The sequence below is a fragment of the Rhea americana genome, unplaced genomic scaffold (assembly GCF_003343005.1).
Source record: "Rhea americana isolate MKP2758 unplaced genomic scaffold, rheAme1 scaffold_175, whole genome shotgun sequence".
Lineage (NCBI taxonomy): Eukaryota > Metazoa > Chordata > Aves > Rheiformes > Rheidae > Rhea > Rhea americana.
In genome coordinates this window covers 485,227-504,738 of record NW_028185872.1, presented here as the reverse complement: position 1 = coordinate 504,738, position 19,512 = coordinate 485,227, and the positions used below count along the sequence as shown (strand labels likewise).

The window sequence follows — 19,512 nt, the reverse complement described above, 5'->3', positions numbered from 1 at the left end:
CTTCATGCTGGCAGGCAAGGCAAGGGATTATGGAACCGTTTTCCYCTGTGAGAATCCCCTTTAGGATCACTGTCTTTTCCCCCATGTTAGAATTGGGCTGAAGTTGTCTCTCTTGCTGGGGGCAGCACACAGTCTGCTGTGGTTCTGTCTGGTAAATGGTGTTGGTAAGCTGTGACAGCTGCCCACGTCAGACATGGGCAAAAGAGAAAACTGCTGCTCCCCCTACCCTGCACGCCTGGCAAGTTCTCATTCACCAGCCAGTGAGCCAGAAGCCAGCTCCGTTCCAGGCTATGTGATGACCTGCCCATGCTTTGAGGCAGGCCAAAGCATTGTGCATCAGTCTCCTTTGCAGGTACAGCATGGGCTTGTATGATACACTGCTTGAACACAACACCAGAAGAAACGACAGGGAACAGGCTGAGCCAGGTTGTGTAGGTGGTAAATTAAGCATTCTGTATGGAAATAACAAAGTTACTGCAATTATAAAATCTGAGCAACAAGAGAACACATCCATCCTATTTACATCAGAGCAGTAGTGAGTGATAGCTGAGCATTTACAGCTGCACTCACATCGAAAGTTCCTTAGCCATTTTCACTTCACATTTTTATAGAAACCTTCAGAGCTTTTTTTTTCTGTTTGTGTTAGAGGCAGTTCTATTTTTATTTTGCCTTCAAATGACTTAGGCTCAGATCCATGAAGACACTTATGTGCCTAAACACCACAGTGACCTGGGCCATAGTTAATAACGGCTAATAGCCCAAGGGCTTATTCATACTAAGGAAACAACAGATCTGTCTACAGTATTTCTGGCTCGTAAGAGGCGTATGAAAGGTAGCYGTAGTGGATACCGATCTGCAGTGCAAGCTATCACATACAGGCACATGTTCTGCGACTGGCTCTTGTTCTATATTGCAGTACTGTGTTTTTCAGTCTGTTTTGTGCTGTCTGGATTTTGGTTCATTTTCAGACAACAGGATTACATTTTTTATTGTAAGGATAAATGTGGCTTGCAACCACTTGCAACACTGCCAGACCTGCAGGTGAAACCCTGGTTGTTTCCAGCCATGATTAACAGAAGGAACACAGCCAAAGATAATACAGAAGGGAAGGAATTAAGTAAGGAGAGMGCCAAACTCTGCCCAAATGGCAGGAGGTGGATACATCTGTTAGCTGGACCATGAACAATGTGGATACAGCAAAGCCAAATGGGGATGTTAAACACTTGGGACATTAACTAGCTAGATTCTTTTTGGAAATGCCAGTATCTGAGATGTCCAAATTTGGCTACATCTGGTTTGGGTAAAASATAAGCATCTACAGTTCCATTCAGAGCTTACTGGTGATTCACCAAGGTTTGAGTCTGGCTCTGACCAGTTCAGCTGCTGTATACAAGGCAGTTGCATTCATCACTTACCAGTGAATTGGCCTCCGTGTGCATGCTGGGCCCTAAATCACACCTGCAGCTGCTCCTTGCAGATCACATCAGCTGGCAGAACAGATACTGCCATAGCAGAACTCGTTCAGATCAGATTTTCAGAGCTGTTTTTCAGTTGATTTTACAGGATATTTGTCATCTATATGTTCTGGAGAAATGAAGCTCTGCAGGGAGGTCTTATGTTGCACCACCCCTATAGTGCAATGCAGTTAAAAAATTAAAAAGCTGATACCTATATAGTTCAAGTACAATTTATCAGGGACTGCTCCAGGCATCAGTCTGTCCACTGGGCCTATCCTTCAGGAACCGGATGTATTTAAATTTCCTTCCCTGCCACCTGACCCTAAAAGGACTGCCTCCTATCTCTGTCTCCTGGCATGGATTAGGAAGGCCAGTGTTACGGGTTACCATTGAAAAACATATGAAATACCCATCCTTGCACTCCAGCTTCCCATTAATCACAGTGATGCTCCTTTTGGCACTGAGTGATTTCTCTCTGAGTGGCAGAGAGAAATACTACCACTTTTCTGCCACTCAAAAGCCATCAGGTAAGACTCTTGATTTGTAAGTAGGCTACAACACTATAGCAGATCAGATCTAGTCTCTGACCTGTCCTTTAACAAGATGTTTTTCCTTCCACAGCCACTTTATGGCTGGAGCAGTAACATGGTATGCTTCGTGTCTTGGTCTTATCAGTCAAGCACAGAGATGTGTCTGTACTAAAATCAGCTTTGGGGCATGAAGGAGGGAGCCTGATGTTTTTCTGACTCTCTTTCCTCACCCCATTTCTCTCAGTTGTGGAATGAACTGCCCTACTGAAGGACATACCAGAAACATTGGTTCATTTAAACTAATGTACATGTCTTCACGCAATTTGGAGAGTGGAGCTAGTATTTTGGAAAATAATGCACTGTTCTTTCTACCTTCTTATAGTTTTGTATATCAGTTACATAGGAAATCAGGTGCAGCAATTAAGAACTGAGCTGGGGCTRTGGAGAGTTACTAACTTGCAGTACAAATTAAGACCACTGCTGTTGAGTGGGCCTGTTCTTTTAAAAGGCCAGGACTCTGCAGTTAGCCACAGAGTCAAGGCTAGAAAATCTGTGGTGTGAACTTATTCCCTGAAGAGCTTGGCCAATATCAGCTTGCAGGCAAAATAGTTCCTTTCCTGTGTCTTTWGCTACTGATGTAGGTCAGAATAAAACCTCATCACTACTAGAAAAACAGTATTCACTACTTCTGAGGCTTACTGGGATATACCTGAACCCCAGCAAGACCAAGTTTTAGGAATCAGGTGAGCTATCACAGCTAAAAACCTGCATTTCTGGAAACAGTGCAAGTCTATCAAGTTTTGACTTGAAAGCAAATCTAATTGTGGAGATCATGTCACYAAGGGCCTGTTTCCACTAACCTCAGAGACTTTGGATCAGACTGTTGTGACTACTGGGATGCTTCTGCCTTCTGAATTTTGATAACAGAAATCAGATCTGATATCAAACCTGAAGCATTGGTCTGAAGAATTTAGTAAATCCTAATTTAGTAATCCTATAGAACAAAGACACTTAAAGACAATAAGACTGCTATTGTTCATGACTTCCATCAACCCTTTTCTAAAATTTCAGCATTTAGTAAGTAGGGCTTCCATACTGKGCCAAAAATACACAGCACGGCCAGTTAACGATCTTCTTTTCCCATTAACACAACTGGTTCCCTTAGAGCCTGGAAACACAGATTCAGTTTCACACCACAATTGGTCTAAGTAAGACTTTTTCCCATCAGAGAATACTAGCTGCATCAAACAATTGATGGAATAATTAGGGTATTACCAAAGTGCTGTCAAGTATGGACTTAAAGAACAACTCAAAAACAGACACAAAATTATTACTAAGTGAATCAAAAGATTAAAAAAATAATCATAATAAAAATAAAGATCCTAGGACTTGACATGAGCAGCACAATTGGGGAAACACCCCTAGCAGTCTTCCACAGTCAATGTTTGACCTGGAAAAGAAACACARTAAGATCACCAGCACTCATGCAACCTGGGTTACAGTAGAGGGTGAGCTGCATGCACTCTTCCCCCAGTCAGGTTATTCCTCTAGGAGGCACTATGTTAATAAAAAATAAAAAATACAGCTGTATAACTGCATAGTGGTCATCTCTGAGTGCTCCTCTAGGAGTTAGAGTTCACATAGGCACAAGGAAGGGTAGTGTCAGGTACAAACTGCAAAATCCTAGGAGCAGGACATGCAAGGTCATATGGTCACAGAGGCTGTTGGAGAGTTAATATTGGAGACAGTCAGGTGCTGGTTGTTGTCAGTGGAGCACTTGGGGAAGTCATTTCTCTTACAGAGGATCTTGGAAAGGATCTTGCGGAATGTGTAGCGGAAGTCCCTGATCCTGTAGGCGTAGATGATGGGATTGATGACAGAGTTGGCATGGGAGAGGATGATGGCCATGTACATCACCCACTCAGGCTTGGATCTGGAGAAGTCCTCATGGAAGAGAGTAATGCAGTTCAAGATATGCAGGGGCAGCCAACAGAAAGCAAAAAGTCCTACGATGATGGCCAGAGATTTGGCTGCATGGACCTCCTTCTGTAGCGTGGTCCTGGAGTTGCCCATCAGTTCGATCTGATGCAGCTGTTTGCAGGCGACCATAAATATCTTAATGTAGATCCCAAGCATGATCACGAGTGGAAGCAGCACACAGCCGAAGAAATTGAAGTACACCATGTAGCTCATAGTTACCACATTCTCAAAGAGGCATGAGATGAAGCAGCCATGGTGATCCTTCCCAGTGGCAGCCCCTGTCTCGTTGGTGGAGTTGGGACACCCACTCATGGCTTTGTTCCAACCCATGAGCGGAGTCAGTCCAATTCCAAAGGACAGGACCCACAGCACAGCGATGAGTCCTCTTGCCCGCTTCCCAGTCACTAGGCTATTATACCTACAGAATCAAGAACAAAACCAAAATGGAGCCATTAAATAAATGAGGACTTGTGACTTTCCTTCACCGCAGTTAAAGCTATCAGCCCTGTGAAACTTCAGTGAAGATAAAGACTTGGATTCTTAAAAGGGCTTTATCACTGCATGTCCCTGAACAACCAACTGCAAGGAGGGCAAGTATAGAGGGAAGGCTCATTCTGTAGCCACCAACTTAGTCTCTTGCTCTACACATCCACTGCTGGGCATGCCAGGGCAGACTGCATRGAATTTTAGGTTGAGCTGTTACTGCTGAGCCAAGTCTGGCTCTCAGCTGTACGCTGTAACAGGCAGCTAACCTGGCCAGCATCACCACATGTTCTTACAGCCTTTATACAACAGCCAGCTTGCTTCAGCTTGGGCTGTTCTCGTGCCTGCAGCAAAGCTAGCTTTTGCAGCAGTCCAATAACGTGATAGTGCTCCCTCATACATTAACGTGGGAAGTAAACGTGTGTGTGGAAACTGTGGATCCTACCAGCTTCCCAAACAGTGCAATTGCTGGCTTCCACATGCCAGACTGCAGCCCACACTAGGTTGTTGTGGTTGGATAACAAATACCCTGAACGACTTCGCTATGCCAGCACCTGAAAGCAACTGCTAATGATAGATTACTTAGGAGACTTACAAGTTAGGTTTGTGTTTGCTGTTCAGAGAGTCCTGAATCCAAGCATGGTGCTGGGAGCAAGAAACACTGAGCTGTTCTYCTTCCATTCATCTTCCCTGCACTGTGCTGCCCCCATTAACAGCACTAATGCAGGCAGCTTCACACAGATGCTGACCTGATGCCTGCAGCTGCTGAAGTATTTGCTGGGTTTTGCATCACTTCAGTTAGGTGCTGTTGTCAAATGAGGCTTGTGCTCTGCTGACCTACAATAACTGGATATCAAGATCCAGAAATCTAAGCAAGTGCCCTCCTTGGGCACCTGCTGCTCTCATGGGTGCTGTGAAGACGTTCAGCTGTGGCCCAGGGGCAAGCTGCTGCAGTCCTGAGTGTTGTAGAGTCATGCATTGCCCCTGCACCCTGTCCAGCACCRAAGACAGGGTGCCTATGTAGCTGAGAAAGCAAAAGTGCCCTTCTGGCCCCCAGATGCACAGAGAAGCAAATGGAACTGGAACCTAAACAGTAAAGCAGCAAAATACAAGCTGCTTTGGATGCAATTAGAACAGATCCCAATCTCTAAGCATTAGTCAGATCTCTTTTTAGAGACGTGAAGAACACAGCGATTGCCAGTCGGACAACATGAGAAACCCATTACTGTCCTATCTATAGCAAATTAGCATCTACTGGCTTGACATACATGTGCCCCCCCCTCCCCTTCCTCCCCACACCCTTCTCTCAGCACTTGTTTAYTCTGGCTTCCCTACCCTGCTCCTCCTTTCCTAAGGACGTTTGTTCTGAATTTCTTCCGGCCCGTGAGGCAGCGGAGGGTTTTATTCCCACAGAACTGCAGCTGTGCATGTGAATCACGCTGGAGTTGCCTCTGTGCGAGCGTGTGCGTGTGTCCGTCTCCTCCTCGGAGCTACGCGTACAGGAGGGGCAAGCCGTGGGCGTGCAGAACGGACCAGGAGGCAGGCTGCAGAGCGCGCCTGGCTGCAGCCCGCGGCAGAGCTGCGCTTCGTCCAGGCGCAGCTGGGCTGGCCTGAGCGGGCTGGCTGCGAACCACCTCGGAGGAAGTAGCAGCAACAGCAGCAGCCACGTATACTACTGAACTGGGAACACACTTTACATTCAACAACTGGTTTTTTTCTCCCTCCCCTCCTGCCCCCGCTCTTTTCTCCCATTATTACTAACCTCTCACCACTTCAGAAGATGCAAAATTATTATCAGATGCGGCAACAGTGAGGCCAAGCCCATTAGTTTCACAAGCCTGTATTTTGTACGTGTTTTCAGGAGCCTGACCTGGCTTGGGGTTGTGGGTATTTAAGATTTGATTTGGGGCAGTGTCTCAAAAATCCCACCCCTTTTAAGCTTTAATTGGCAAAGTCCGAGTCTCTGAAGCTTCTGCCTAATGTTGGCTGCTCTTAGTCAGTTCCGTAGGGAGTAGCAAGAGCTAATTCTGACCTTTTATAAATCTGCAAGTGGGAGGAAAGTATGTGGCTAGCAGGGACCACAAATGTGAGATTAGACTCCTTGGCTCGTGCTATTTACTCTGAGTTGATCACTTTAGTTGCTCATTTGCTGCCTCTATCATGCATGTCACAAAAGCTATTGTCATCGGAGTGGAAAATGGAAAAGGCAGCATTATTCAGAAACAGAGATTGAAAGAATCAGAAGTTTTCTTGATGGTAGGTTTGTCCGAAACAAAACAGGCTGCCTAAAGGCAACATAATGAAAAGCAGCAACAGCTTCATGCACCGCGCTGCATCCAGTGTCCACCACGTTGCTACAGTCAGTCAGTKCTTCTCTTGCTGAAAACATGGAGCCCCAAATAGGGCTTTTTCCATTTACTGTTTTCCTGAACTTTTCTGCAAAGATAAGGCTCTGCTTGAAGGTTTGCAAAACCAATTAAGAAGTTACTTAACTTTCTAGTGACTGTAACAGTGGCATGTTTATGTTAGTGTTGCTCACCCTTCCCTACCACAGGCAACAGAACTGCAGCCAGAATCAAGTTTAAGCAGGGGCCCCTCAGTGAGAAGGAAGAGATGGAAAAACGTGCTACACTCTGTGTTTGCATGAGCCACAGCTGAACAGTGGAGACAGCTGCAGGCTCAGGGAAGAGATGGTGTTAATTAAAGTGGAGCTAGTTATTCACAGTGAACAACGTACCCCTTAGATTTCCTCCTTATTTTCTCATTGACATTGCACAGACACGCTGCAGATTCTTCCCAGCAACTCTCCATATAGTGGATCGATTGCAGATAATGGTGGCTGTGAAATGTTTCCTCACTGACTGTTCAGACTGACAACAGGCTGATGAGTGCTGCTCTGACTGCAAAAAGGATTTGTGCAAAAACCTGGTCACTGAGCTACAGGCCAGAAGAGGCCAAAGTGAAACAGAGGATAATTTGGTGTGCAAAAATTTTTCACTAATTGCCTTAATAAACTTGTTTGGTGGGACACTGTCTGAATTGGTCTGAAGTCAGTGGAAGCACATGCTAAAAATAAAAATGTGCACAACTATTATCAGATCAAGGTACTAAGAGTCTTGTCATCGTGCAGGAACACCCTCAAACAGCAACCATGTATGCAGCAAGCCAGGCGGTAGAACCACCTCCTGCAATAAATCACCATCAACAAAAGCAGGCATGGACTGCGAGGCAACTAAAGCTGACTACACACTGCAAAACATGAACAGACASCGAGGAACCAACAGATTTTCATAGCTCTGAGCATTCCAGTAAAACCCTTCTTCACTCTCTTAGGCATAACATTATTAGGCAAAAAACTGTCAAAGTAAATTTACTCACCAAAGGCTGCCCAATTAATGTATAACAAATATTGAATCTCCTCTATGTTTCTACCTAGAGACATCAAGAGGTGCTTTAATGTAAATAACAGCTGAATGTATTTAAATGATTTATTGAGATTAAATAACCTGGTGATACATTAGCTCCTTTTACATAGCCAGGCAGCCTCTTTACTGGCATAATCATGACCAATTAGCCAATTAGCCCAGCTCCCATCCACTGCTGTCTGCCGTGGACGTGTGGAAGCACCAACACTATGCCCACGGGCTCTCCAGTGTCTTCACTGTCCTCTACCCCGTAAGCAGCCCTATTGCCCCTCCACACTGATGGTTGGCCAGGTCCGTTTTTTTTTTTTTGTTTGTTGGTTTGTTTTTTTGTTTTTTGTTTTTTTCTGGATGAGCTTCTTCACGGCAGCTGTCAAAATGACCATGTTACACCTCAGCGCAGGGTGCTCGGCGGCTCTGCGTTCTCCAGGCACTACGCTTCTGCTTGATAGGATGAGGTTTTTTGTTTTTTTTTTTTTTTCCTTTAAACCAGGTCTCATTGCTTTTCCACTGCTCTTTGATAGAGCTGGCTACAAGCCAAGACACCCGGGCAGGCACTGCTAAGCACAGCTGGACCAAAGTCATGCTGCCAGGGTGCAGCCAGCCCGGCCTCTCTGGTGGAGGGGTTTGGCTCCTGAATGGCAGGAACTGAGTCATGTCCTGCACGTATCTGGCATCTCCCCACGAGCCCTGCAGTGACCCYCTGAGCTCTCAGGCTTTGCTGCCTGTGAGCTCCTGTCAAACCAGAGGCACACAGTAGCAGCCAAGTCATAATTCAGTATTTGGGAGTATTACACATGGGGCACAGGCAGCAACAGCCTGGAGGAACTCTTACTCCCAAAGAAGGACTTCCTGTGATGCCACACAGCATCTCTACCGGTGCTTGGAGGAGTGGGCTGGTGGCCCTGAGCACGATGCTTGCCTGGGCCCTGGCAGGTAAGTTACTAAGTAAATAAACCTGAGGGTAGTGAACGGCAGTGCCAATAGCAAATCGTTTGTTTTACTGAGCATCCGAGAGGTGTTGCTAAACAAAAGGGCGGTCCCCGAGCTAAGGAACGGCGTCAGCACTTGCCACCACGTGCCCGTCAGTGCTGTGGAGCCTCCGTTGTGCGGGGCAGCATTCGACCGCGCAGACCTTGGCAGGAGGTGACAAAGGCTTGCAGTGCCTTTGCTCGCTGTGGCCACCCTGTTCCCAGTTCTTTCCTTCCCCTCTGCTACTGGGCTGTTGTGGGAAATCACGTAATTGAGCTATCGCATCCCCATCGTGTTCTTAAGAACTGCAGCTGGTAGCTGGCAAATCTGCCGTGTGGCACCTGGCTCTTCACATGGCCTGAAACAGGAGCGCCATCTCCSCACGCATTTGCGCTATCCTCCAGCCGCGCTGGGGCCTGCATAAAGCTCCTGCGGCTTCTAGCAATAAGGAGATGCTATGAGCAGTCCTGCAGCTTCCACCGGGCCTTCATCTCCCCAGCAGCCCTCAGAAGGCCGCAGGGCTCTGAGGCTGTGTTTGTGAAAGCCCCACAGAGACACCAAGTATTCGACTGCTTCTCCTGTGTTTTGCACACACAACCCAATGCTTAAGTGCCAGCATTAACATTTCCAWCAGCAAAACTCTCACCTCCCAGCACCCCCCAGGCCCGTGGAGCAAGGTGCACTGGAACAGGGACATCTCTGTGCCCCTTGCTGGCACAGCAGTGCTGGGTAGAGGCGAGTGTGGCTGTATCACCAACGCTGCAGTCTGGCAGCAGCAATACTGTAGCTGTACCAGCCCGCCCGCCTGACATGGTTGCTGTACTGCTCTGCACAGGAAGTTTGTGCCAGTTCTCCCTGCTGCCACTTCCCAGCACTGAAGCAGTTTTTGATGACCCTTAAACTCACAGGTGTCTTGTGCTGCTGCCAYGTTAGATGGGCCCAGTGCCGAGCCACAACGCAACAGCAGCGCAAGGGCTACTGCAGCCAGCTTGGGCCTCTGCACTTCGGGTGCGCGAAGCTGCAGCACAGGCGCTGGGGGTTCCTCGTCCCAGCCGCGCTCCCTGTTCCATCTCCCCATCTTTGCCCCATCCCAGACTGCCAGACATAGGGTGGCGAGCACATGGAGAGCTTGCAGAACACAAACTGTGCAGGTGCTCTGGTACAAACAAGCAGTGACAATTTATATGGGTCTATTTAAAGCGTGCAGCAAAATACACAGACACCTCCATTCACGAGAGGAGAGAGTTGTGTCCTTGTCATTTACTTGCAGCTGTACATAACGTCTTGCTCTTTTTCTTTGCTATATAATAGCATGAAATGGGTACCACTGCTGCTGTTTGCTCCACAGCCATGGAAAGGAGATCACGTATCAGCTGAAATCTCCTGGCATGCCATTTTAAATGAATCATAAATTACACCTTGGAGGCAAAAAAAAAAAAAAAAAAAAAAAAAAAAAAAAAAAAAAAAAAAAAAAAAAAAAAAAAAAAAAAAAAAAAAAGAGCTGTGCTATTTTACCAGGAAGGAGTTGGCGGTGAAAGAGATAAATCTGATTAGTGGTTACAATATCAGCTAAGGAAGGAGGACATCTGGGTTTCTCCATATCCAGTTGTAGACAAATCACTTCCTCTCTGCATCTGTCCCCATTGTACACACGGGAAAGCCGCAGCGTCCCCCGCTCGCGCCCCCGGCCTTCCTGTCCTTCCTGCGCAGGGGCAGGCGGCTGGGGGGGCTGCAGCGAACGCGCCAGCGCCCGGCGCTCAGGTGGGCGCCCGCCCGCAGCCAGCACGGGCTGCGCAGGGGGCAGGACGCCGCCTGGCACCGGCCGGTCCTGGCTGCCGGCAGCATTTGAGACCCAAGACGCAGCCGCAGCTCAGCCCCTTCTCAGCCCCTGGCCCGGGGATGGGGGACAGCCCTGAGCAACGCACAACCAATGTACAGGAAGACTCTGGCTCGCTGCCATCAGGTTAACACCTATCATCAAGAGAAGCTGAATGGCAAGAGCAGAGCGCTTGCATGGCAACAGCCCTTCCCAGCGCAGGGCCAGCGCCGGGGGCGCAGACCCGCAGGCAGCCACCGCGCAGTGGCCGCTGCTGCTGCGCAGCCCTGGGTAGTGGTAGTGACWTGCAACCATGAAGACCCGGCGTTCACAGCACGGAGCCAGGCTGGAGGCTGCTGTTCAAGGGCTGTATTTAAAAGGAGGCTCATATGTGGGGGCTGTTCCGACCTTTGAGCCTCGACGCTCGGAGAATCCAGCCTTGCCCTGGCTCCCGTCCTCGCAGGGAGAGGAACCAACCGGCTGCGCCTCACTCGCTGCTGCTAAGTTTCCATTCCCGCTTGAGGCAGGTCACAGGTTGCAATACTTCCTTTTTAGATTTTTTCAGGATCACTAAGAAGCACTTAAAGACTGGAAGGTGTTAACTGTCATCCAGGCTTTCTGCCTGTACGCTAGGGTTTGGCTTAGTCTGAAAAAAAAGCTGGAAGTTTCTGAACGACTAAGCAGTGAAGCTGAGCCTTGYGCGCAGCCACGGCCCCTGCCCCAGCCCGGGAGCAGAACCGCAGCGGGGAGGGGGGGGCGCAGCGGCCGGCCCGTGCGCTGCCTTAGCCCACTGCAGCCCAAGCAAAGCAACCGCTCGCGGGACCAAGTGGGACTTCCCTCGGCCAAGCTGTTTGCTCTCTCGGACGCAGTTCTGCCTGGGAGCAGAGACACAGCGAAGCAGCCTGATGCGACAGAGCGAGAAAGGCACCAACGGCAACACACAAACCAGGACCAACGGGCTCCGCTAAAGAGGAGCCCTCGGGCGGTTGTCAGCCACGTGCTGCCCCCAGAGAAAGGGGGAAGGGGGCTGCCTTGGCCAGTCGGGGCAAATCYATTTGCAGTCCAAGGTTAACTGTTCCCCAGTTATGAAAAATCCACATTATTCTTCCCAGGACAAAACCCACTTGTGTTTCACACTCAACCCTGATGATACATAAAGCAATTTTAGAAAGCCAGTTACATCCATGTGCTCATCCCGCCTGTGAACTGCTGCTTTGCAGGGGTTCAGGCAGAGCAGCTCGGAGGCGAAGGCTGCCCTCTACAGCTCCTGGCTCCGGCGGCCGGCCCGGCGCCCAGCACGAGCTGCTCCCGGCAACGGCCTCGCGTGCAGGCCCCCGCGCTGCTCCGCGCGGGTCGGAAGGCGAGCTGCCGCTTTCAGTGCGGCACGGAGTCAGGGCAGAGGAAAGGCTGCTGTGTTCAACAGCATTGCAGACTTGAGGCTGCCGAGGAACGCGCTGGAGATCAGCTGTGCAGGCCTGCGCCCCGGGGCAGCCCGGTGGCACAGAGACGGCTGCAGCCGAGCACCAAAATGAGATTTCCCGATTGTCCTAAATGAACAAGAAGGTAACTGCCAGGCTGCTGGTCTCCCCCCCAGACATGCAAACCAAAGAGCGAGGATGGCTGCGAACTCCCCGGCCCACGGCCCAACACCGGCTAACACACGAGTTGCCAGAGTTACAGCTGCTGTTCAAGGGACCGCTTGGAGCCTGAAGGGCATCGGGGTTTGCAGGACTGGAAATGGGGAAGGGAGAGATGCAGGAGGCTACAGACGCAGCCCAGAGCACCCTGCAGAACTGCATGTATTTGAGTGACTGGAGTATTCAGGCACGCTGAAATTCGGACTGGTTTGACACAGGAAGTGGGGCCGGAGGGGAGTGCCAGTGCCGACGTGCAGTGCGCGGTGGAGGCAGCAGCAGAGCCGCAGCCCGCGTGCYGGGCTGTGCACCGAGCCGGGCCGCACGGAGCACGCTGCGTTGCAGCTAAACGTGGTTACCGCAGACAGGAGCAGAGGAGGCCGCACCGACATGCTCCGGTCCATCTGCCCGGCTGCTCCTGCCAGGGCCCCGCAGCTCCCACTGCCGCTGCTGGTGGTGCTCAGCACCCGCCCGCCTTGCTGGCGCCAAGCCCCTGCCCGCCCGCCCCGCTCCTCCTGCCCTCTGCCCACGGCCGGGAGCGGGGCCTGCCCTAGCGCCACAGACGCGCCCGGGCACTTGCGGGTTATTTGTGGCTCCTGCCCAGGCCCGACGTTGGCAATAGGCTTCGGGAGCTAATCCGCTCCRGAGCGTGCACAACCCCCCCGAGCCTGTCCGACTTCGCAGAGCCGCGAGAGCAGATGGACCAGCGGGGACCAACACATCTGGAGTTACTAATTCCTGGCATCTTGCTGAGCCTGTATTATCAGAGTAGCAGCCTCACTGGCCTCTGCTAGCGACTGCCCGGGGGAGCCACGGGCCAGGGCACAACAGCCCTAAAGGGCTCCTCACCATGCTCACCGTGGTGCTCATCACCAGGACAAAGAGCAAATTAATAAAAAACAAGAACAAACCTGTTAATTAACAAAGTAAAAACTTCTAACTGAATTAAAAGACAGGTCAGTGTCAAGATTTTGTGGTTTAAGTTTTTTTTTTTTCTTTTTTTGCAGAGCAGTTCAAAGATTTTAATTCTGAAGCAAATTTCTGTTAGGTTTAAAACCTGCCTTTTTCTCACTTCAAAATTAACCTACTTTTTTTTTTAAGAGACAGAGTTGACCAAAACTGAAAAAAATCCACCAAGCCCACAGGTTGGTTCTGGCTCAGCCCAGAGATCTGTGCCCCCAGCCGCCAGCCCGCGAACGACGCTAGCCAACGGCCCGGTGCCCGCGCGCTGCTCCGGCTCCCGCTCCCTGACGCCGYGGCTCCCGCCTGGCCAGCGCCCTCCAGCTTCAACGTGGGGCAAAGGTCTCAAAGACACTTCCTGGGGGGGTTAAAACTGGTATCAAAGTAGTGCCCAAGGGCCCTAATTTCAGTGTGTTGCTTTTCCAACAAGGTGTTTCTCTTCCTGCCTGGGCAGCTTCTGGGCAGTCAGCACCGACGCACCAGGCAGGACGCGCTGCCCTTTGCCAAAAAAGACAGCGAGGGAAACRGGCCCTTGGAATGGGGGAAAAGCATAAGGATTTGGAACACACATCTGAAAGAAATAAGGCTKCTCAGAACCAAAACTAGCAGTTGTTTCCCCCCTCCCTTTCTCACYGTGGGGGCACATGCGGTTATTACAGCTTTCGCTGCTGCGCACCCGCGCCCGGAGCCGCCGCGGAGCCCAGAGGGAAGGGCGACTCGGCGAGGCGCGCGGCCAGGCGAGCGGGGCGCGCTCCGCGCCCACGCGGCACCAACCCCTCCTGCGCTGTGCCCGGGTCACACTCGGCTGCCACCAGCTTCCTTGCGCACGTGACACTCGGTTGCCCAAGCCAGCGCTGTGGCCGTCCTGGCYGCAGGACTCGGGCGCCGTTTGCCAGCCTTGCTGCGCGGCCGGGAAGCTTGGCAGGCGCCGGCGCCGGGCGCACGGGGCTCGAGCGCCTGCCTGCTCTGGAAGACTTCGCCTGCTGTGCCGCTTGTGGGCTCGGCTTCAGGCACCACGCGCCGTCGCCACACACTAACAGCGCGACGCACGAGTTCAGGCGAGGCGTAACGGAAGGATTTCCCTTCAGAAAGGAAAGGAAGGGAGGGTAAAAGAAGGCAGCGTGGCTGCAGTTCTCCACCTGCCGCTGAGGCCTAGCTGCAACAAAGAAGATGGAGAGGAAGGCCAAGGCTCTGAAGAGGAATTTCTCTCCCCGGTGGCTCCAGCCCTCCCTCCTTTCATAAATACCCAATGATTTGCTTTGCTGAAGAACAAACTGTGACTTGAGAGGAATTCAGGAACAGTTCTTTGCTGAGAAACAAACAGGGAACCCCCTCCTGCAGCAGGGGCACAGCACGGGGCCACGGGAGCAGAGCGTCCGCCAGCCCAGCTGAAAGGGCCAGTGCCGCTGAAAGGGTCAGGTAAGAGCAACAGCCGGGCCTGGATAAATACCCCCAAGAGGGCAGCAGAGAAGAGCTGGATCGTCTTCAGCAGGTCAAAGATAAGAGAGGCAGCAGCTCATCCGGGAGATCGGCAGCGCAAGAAGCCGAGAACGGTGCCCTGCAACGCCATTAAATCACCGTGCTCGAACTGCGGTTCTCCAGGCTACAGGAGGGCAAGCGGGAAGGGGGGGCACGTTCACAGAGACCTCGCTCCAGTTCCTGACACAAGGGTACCAGGAACACCAGTCCTGCACTTCTGCTCGGGATAAAATTGAAGACTGGAGAGAACTAACTCCAGGAAGAAACAACAAGCATCAGATCAGCTCAAATCATGCCCTGCAGGGAGCTGGGGCTAATTTCCCTCCACACACCTCTGCTGGGGTGGTTGCCGGGTAGGCAGTGGAAGCACAGCGGTCACTGTGCTGCAAGAGATTTCCAGGAGGGCACACTGTAAAGTTGGGCAGAGTGCTTAATTCTCCTCTGTTCTCTAAGCACAGATACTCTTCTGCCTTCCCTAATTCCTGACACATTCACTCCAGGCTTCTATCCTTACGGTTATTAGCCATACATAAGGATACTGGTTAATGCAAATAAAAGGGGAAGATTTTATTACACCTACAAAGTTTCTTCGGCTCACTGTTACAGGGCTGTGGGGTGAAATCCACCTCTGGAGAAAGCCATCGAGCAAAAGCCTGCACCATTCACGTGCTAGACACTCTGCAGGGCTGATTTCCTGCTGCTGAAAGGTGCTGAATTGCCTGGCTTTGGCACTGCAYGCGGAGGAGGTCTTGCGGGGAAGCGCGTGTTCAGAGGAGGGGATCGGGCCGGCAGACGAGCGCAGAGACGACGCTGCGGACCTGGGACAACACAGAACCGGGCGCTCAGGGGTTGCGGCGCTGGCCCAGCGAGGAGCACSGGGCTCCGGGTGGAGCGCAGAAAGCGAGGTAGGGGCAGAGCACGTCGGAGGAGAAGAAGTGGCGTCCTGGTGCGAGGGCCGGGAGAGAAAGGATGCGGGGAAGGGCTCAGGGCAGCAGCTGYGCGAGCTGGACCGGGGCGGGGGGAGCAGGGGGAGGGGTTCTCAACAAACAGTAAAATTGACAAAAATAAACAAAAAACAGTTTCAAGGGACATAAAGTATGCATGACTTCAGGTCAAATCCAGAAAATATTTATAGCCAGAAGAGGGAGGATTCTCAAACGTCATTTTTACATTTTATAAGACTTTCTTTTTTTTTTTTTTTCCCTACATGAGAATTTGTTAGTTCCTTTCCAGACAGGACGCCTCCATTTCAAAAAGCATCATAGCAACACTGGAAGGGTTAAGCAACACACAAACAAAATCTGCCAGGTTGAGATGGATCAGTTTGTTTCACTAAAACCTCCAAAAAAATGCTGTTTCAGTTTGACGGAAACAATTTTCCTCTTCCCAGGGGATTTTTTGTTCCAGCCACAGAATTGAAAAATCCATCATTATCCAGGCGCTAATGCAGATCCGTGCAGTGCCCCCGCAAGCCCGCCGGCCCCGCACGCGCTCCAACAGCCCGGTCCCTGCGGCGCRCTCGGCTGTTAGACAGGTCAGGCTGTGGGCTCGGTCTAGACCATTTCCTTAAGGTTGAACGCTTCATGGCTTGTTACCAGCCTCTTCACTGGTCTCCAGAGAAAGCGTTCTAGTGATACAGAAAGTTTTTCTAAAAGTCATCACTCCTGCAAACAGACCACCAGCTTTCCCTTTCCACAGGGAGATTTCCAAATCCCCTTCCAGAAACAGTGCCTGCAGCTACCCAGAACAGGTGGGCAAGTTCCTCCCACCTCGCCCCGGGCCGCAGCCAGCAGGTACCTGGCGGGTAACGCTGTTCCCGAGATAACTCTAACCAGACTTTGGCTGCAAAACTCCAGTGCGGTGCACAAGGGTTTTGCCRGCCGAGTTTTATAACATCCTCCCGCTGCCTTCCCTATCCTCTTCTGATGTCGGGTGTACAAATAACAAGTCTTTCAGCACCAGTCCCTCAGGCTCCCGTTCCTGAAGCAATGACCTGCCCATTGCCCTGCAGTCCTAGCAGCTAGAAACCCACCAGCCTTTAAAGTGCTTTTGCTTACTAGCTCACCTCTGAACGCACTGAAACAGGCCTTAAAGCCAAGACGAAGTTTAATCCAAACCTCAAACTTCAGAACAGACCAGGATTGGATTCCTGGATCTCATTTTATAGCCGAAGGGGCTGGATGTGTCCAGCTAGGAAGCAGGCACAAGAATAGAGACATCTGTGCAAATGGAATAACAGATCTAGCTTAAGATGGGGTGAAAAAACGATGTTGCAAAAGCACCCTGAAGCAAGGCAGACATGCCCTGGCATTTTATCCCACACAGGTGCATAAACTGGCCAAAGGTCTAGCAAATGCACTGGAAAGCAGGAGTGTGAAAAAAAGAGGGGGGGGAAAGAGTGGAGGAAATGCTTTCTTTTTGTCAGTTGTCAAAACCACTTCCCTTCTGCATACTTATCCCTGCGCGAAGCACATCTGCTCTGCTGCTCTCATTGTAGATTCAACTAGAGTAGAAACTAAACTCAAAAAAGTTCAACTTCCTCAGCCAAGCACTGCAAAACACATTCATGGTACAAAGGAAGAGAGTTGTAATTAACAGCTCACGCTTGAACATCTTGCTTGTGATGGATGGGGTGATTAAAATGAAACTTAAAAAAACTCAGCCCGCTTCATAGCTGCTGCTGTGCCATCAGACCCTATTCCAAGGAAGCCCCGAACCGACAGAATCATCACCAAAGCGTTATCTGGAGCTAGTGCGCGTTTCTGAGTCCCGCCCCGGTAGCTGGAAGGCAAGCAGCCAGTGTCAGAGATGCTGGCAGCAGCGTGAACTCTTCTCTCCTGGCTGCCTCCTAGGAGCAGGGCTGCAGAGCTGCTCTCGGTCGCTCTTTGTACCCTGGAATTTCCATGCTGTGGGTGCCCATGACACACGCAGCCACTCAGCAATACATGCATTTCCATTACCACTTTTTGTCACCTGCCTGATGAGTAATTAATATTTGCATAATGTATGGGGGCTCTCATGCAGGGTGCTAGAACAGGGCTAAGGGTTTTTTCCTTAAAGTCATTTTAGGGTGAATGTATTGCTCATGTAAGGGAGGTGCCACAGACGAGCAGAACATGCAGCTTACACAGTTACACCTGTGGTCTCTACCCCAAATCTGCCCTGTTTCCCACCCACAGATCCCACTTCTGATCAGTCCCCTGAGCAGTCCTGGGCTCCCCAGGGGTTTCCAGGGACCTATTCTTGGGGAGGGACAAGGGACACACGAATATGACTAACAGATCTGGGCCACCGAAACCCCAAATCCAGAGCTTTGGTGCACTTCAGATTGAGGAAGCTGCACCAACTCACTTTTAAAGCATCTGTAAAATACATTTAGTACATTTTGCCCAGTATATGGTAATGTCTCATGAATGAAAAGGAAACCAATTTATGTCTTTGATACTGGGTTTGTATGAAAGTATTAACTGTAAATTTTTGAAAACTGAGGTATGAATCCTTTCTCATTCCATCTCCCTCTTTCCCAGTGTATGTACAGAGCTGACACCTTGTGAGGTTTACTAATTTACACATTCACTCGTGGTAAGCACTGAAAAGGAAAAGGTACCTATGCAAGCATAGAAACATGCTTTCAGCCTTTTTAAATGTATCATCTTGCATTTTCACTCTGTTCAACGTATTTCCTTTAAGCACTGAAAGACAGCCTGTTTAGACCCTAGACCATGTTGAAAACACGAAGTATATACAATATCATATAAAGACCCATTTAAGATGACTCTTAGCCTTTCTAGAAGTATTGCTCACTAAGAGACAAGAACTCTTAAGGAACAATCTGCAAAATGACTTCTTTAATAGGCTGGGAAGTAGGAAGGAAAAAGTAGTTGCTTTTGTATTTAATTATCTGGGAGATGCCTGGTTACCACAAAAATGGGGGCTATATAAATACCTACATAGATTAGCTAGAATTATCCTTAGCTCACTACCGCATTGCTGTGTAGCCCCTCAGGAAGTCATTGATCCTCCCAAGACAAATATCCTCAATAAATTGAGCTCCCAAGTACACTTTGAAGTGACAGGAGACTGAAAACCTTATCCCAGTCCTGCAGCAAGTGACTCCAAAATCTCTGACATTTTAATTATCATCACTTGTGACCAACCTCTCACGGTAACAGTGGGGACTAGAATCTCTGAGTGCTTAAGCAAGGAAAGTTGCAGTCTTGGCTGTCAGGGAACTGGGCAATCTGCACACACTCCAGGCTCTTACCTCAGAGGGATCTTAATAGCCAGGTACCTGTCGATGGCCACTGCCAGCAGGCTGAAAATGGAGCTTTGGGTCAGCACCAGCACGAAGCAGGCGAAGAAGAGGCAGCTGTGAAAATCCACCTGGAAGCCGATGCTGATGGTGATGGCAAAAGGGATGGCCAACAAACCCACAGCAATATCGGCCACTGCCAGCGACACCAGGAAATAGTTGGTTGCGTTCTTCAAGGTACTGTTGATGGCCACAGCCCAGCACACCAGGACGTTACCAGCGATAGACAGCACAGCGATGATCAGTTCCAGCACAATATAGGTGGTTTTCATAGTGTCCATGGCGAGAGCTCAGGGCAAGGAGCTAGAGCTGTTCATGAGAAAAAGGTACTTTCCACAGGGCGTCTGTCCACAGGTACCAACAGGCCACGGGGCAGCGCTTCCCGGAGAGAAACACCCATGTCCGGGCTCACGGCCGCCGCCCGCCCGGCCGCCGCGGCGTGGGGGGCCGGAGAGGCGCGGCGAGCC

The 19,512-nt window shown here is 50.4% G+C and overlaps 2 protein-coding genes across 5 annotated transcripts in view; one reads left to right on the top strand and one right to left on the bottom strand.

The window, feature by feature from the left end:
* ZSWIM7 (zinc finger SWIM-type containing 7) overlaps positions 1 to 7,970 on the top strand; it is a 21,040-nt gene extending 13,070 nt beyond the window's left edge. Inside the window, exon 5 of one of the 4 annotated variants that reach the window (XM_085301280.1) lies at positions 7,229 to 7,970. In XM_085301280.1, coding sequence (XP_085157406.1) covers positions 7,229 to 7,324 — 96 coding nt within the window. In that variant the 3' untranslated portion in view covers positions 7,325 to 7,970. Of the gene's footprint in view, positions 1 to 7,004 lie in introns of all 4 variants that reach the window. The other 3 variants (XM_085301281.1, XM_085301278.1, XM_085301279.1) reach the window with 3 other exon arrangements.
* On the bottom strand, positions 424 to 19,473 carry ADORA2B (adenosine A2b receptor). Its single transcript, XM_085301275.1, has 2 exons — positions 18,998 to 19,473; positions 424 to 4,385 (listed from the first exon to the last, which is right to left on the bottom strand). Exons 1-2 carry the CDS (start codon positions 19,324 to 19,326, stop codon positions 3,692 to 3,694), a joined length of 1,023 nt encoding a protein of 340 aa, XP_085157401.1. The 5' UTR covers positions 19,327 to 19,473; the 3' UTR covers positions 424 to 3,691.
* Between the last annotated feature and the right edge of the window lie 39 nt (positions 19,474 to 19,512).

What these genes read in the sequence shown, in the direction of transcription:
- ADORA2B (XM_085301275.1), bottom strand. Translation starts at nt 19,326, where the DNA reads ATGGACACTATGAAAACCACCTATATTGTGCTGGAACTGATCATCGCT. An exon ending in GCTATTAAGATCCCTCTGAG is followed by an intron (nt 4,386 to 18,997) that starts GTAAGAGCCTGG and finishes TTGATTCTGTAG; the next exon opens with GTATAATAGCCTAGTGACTG.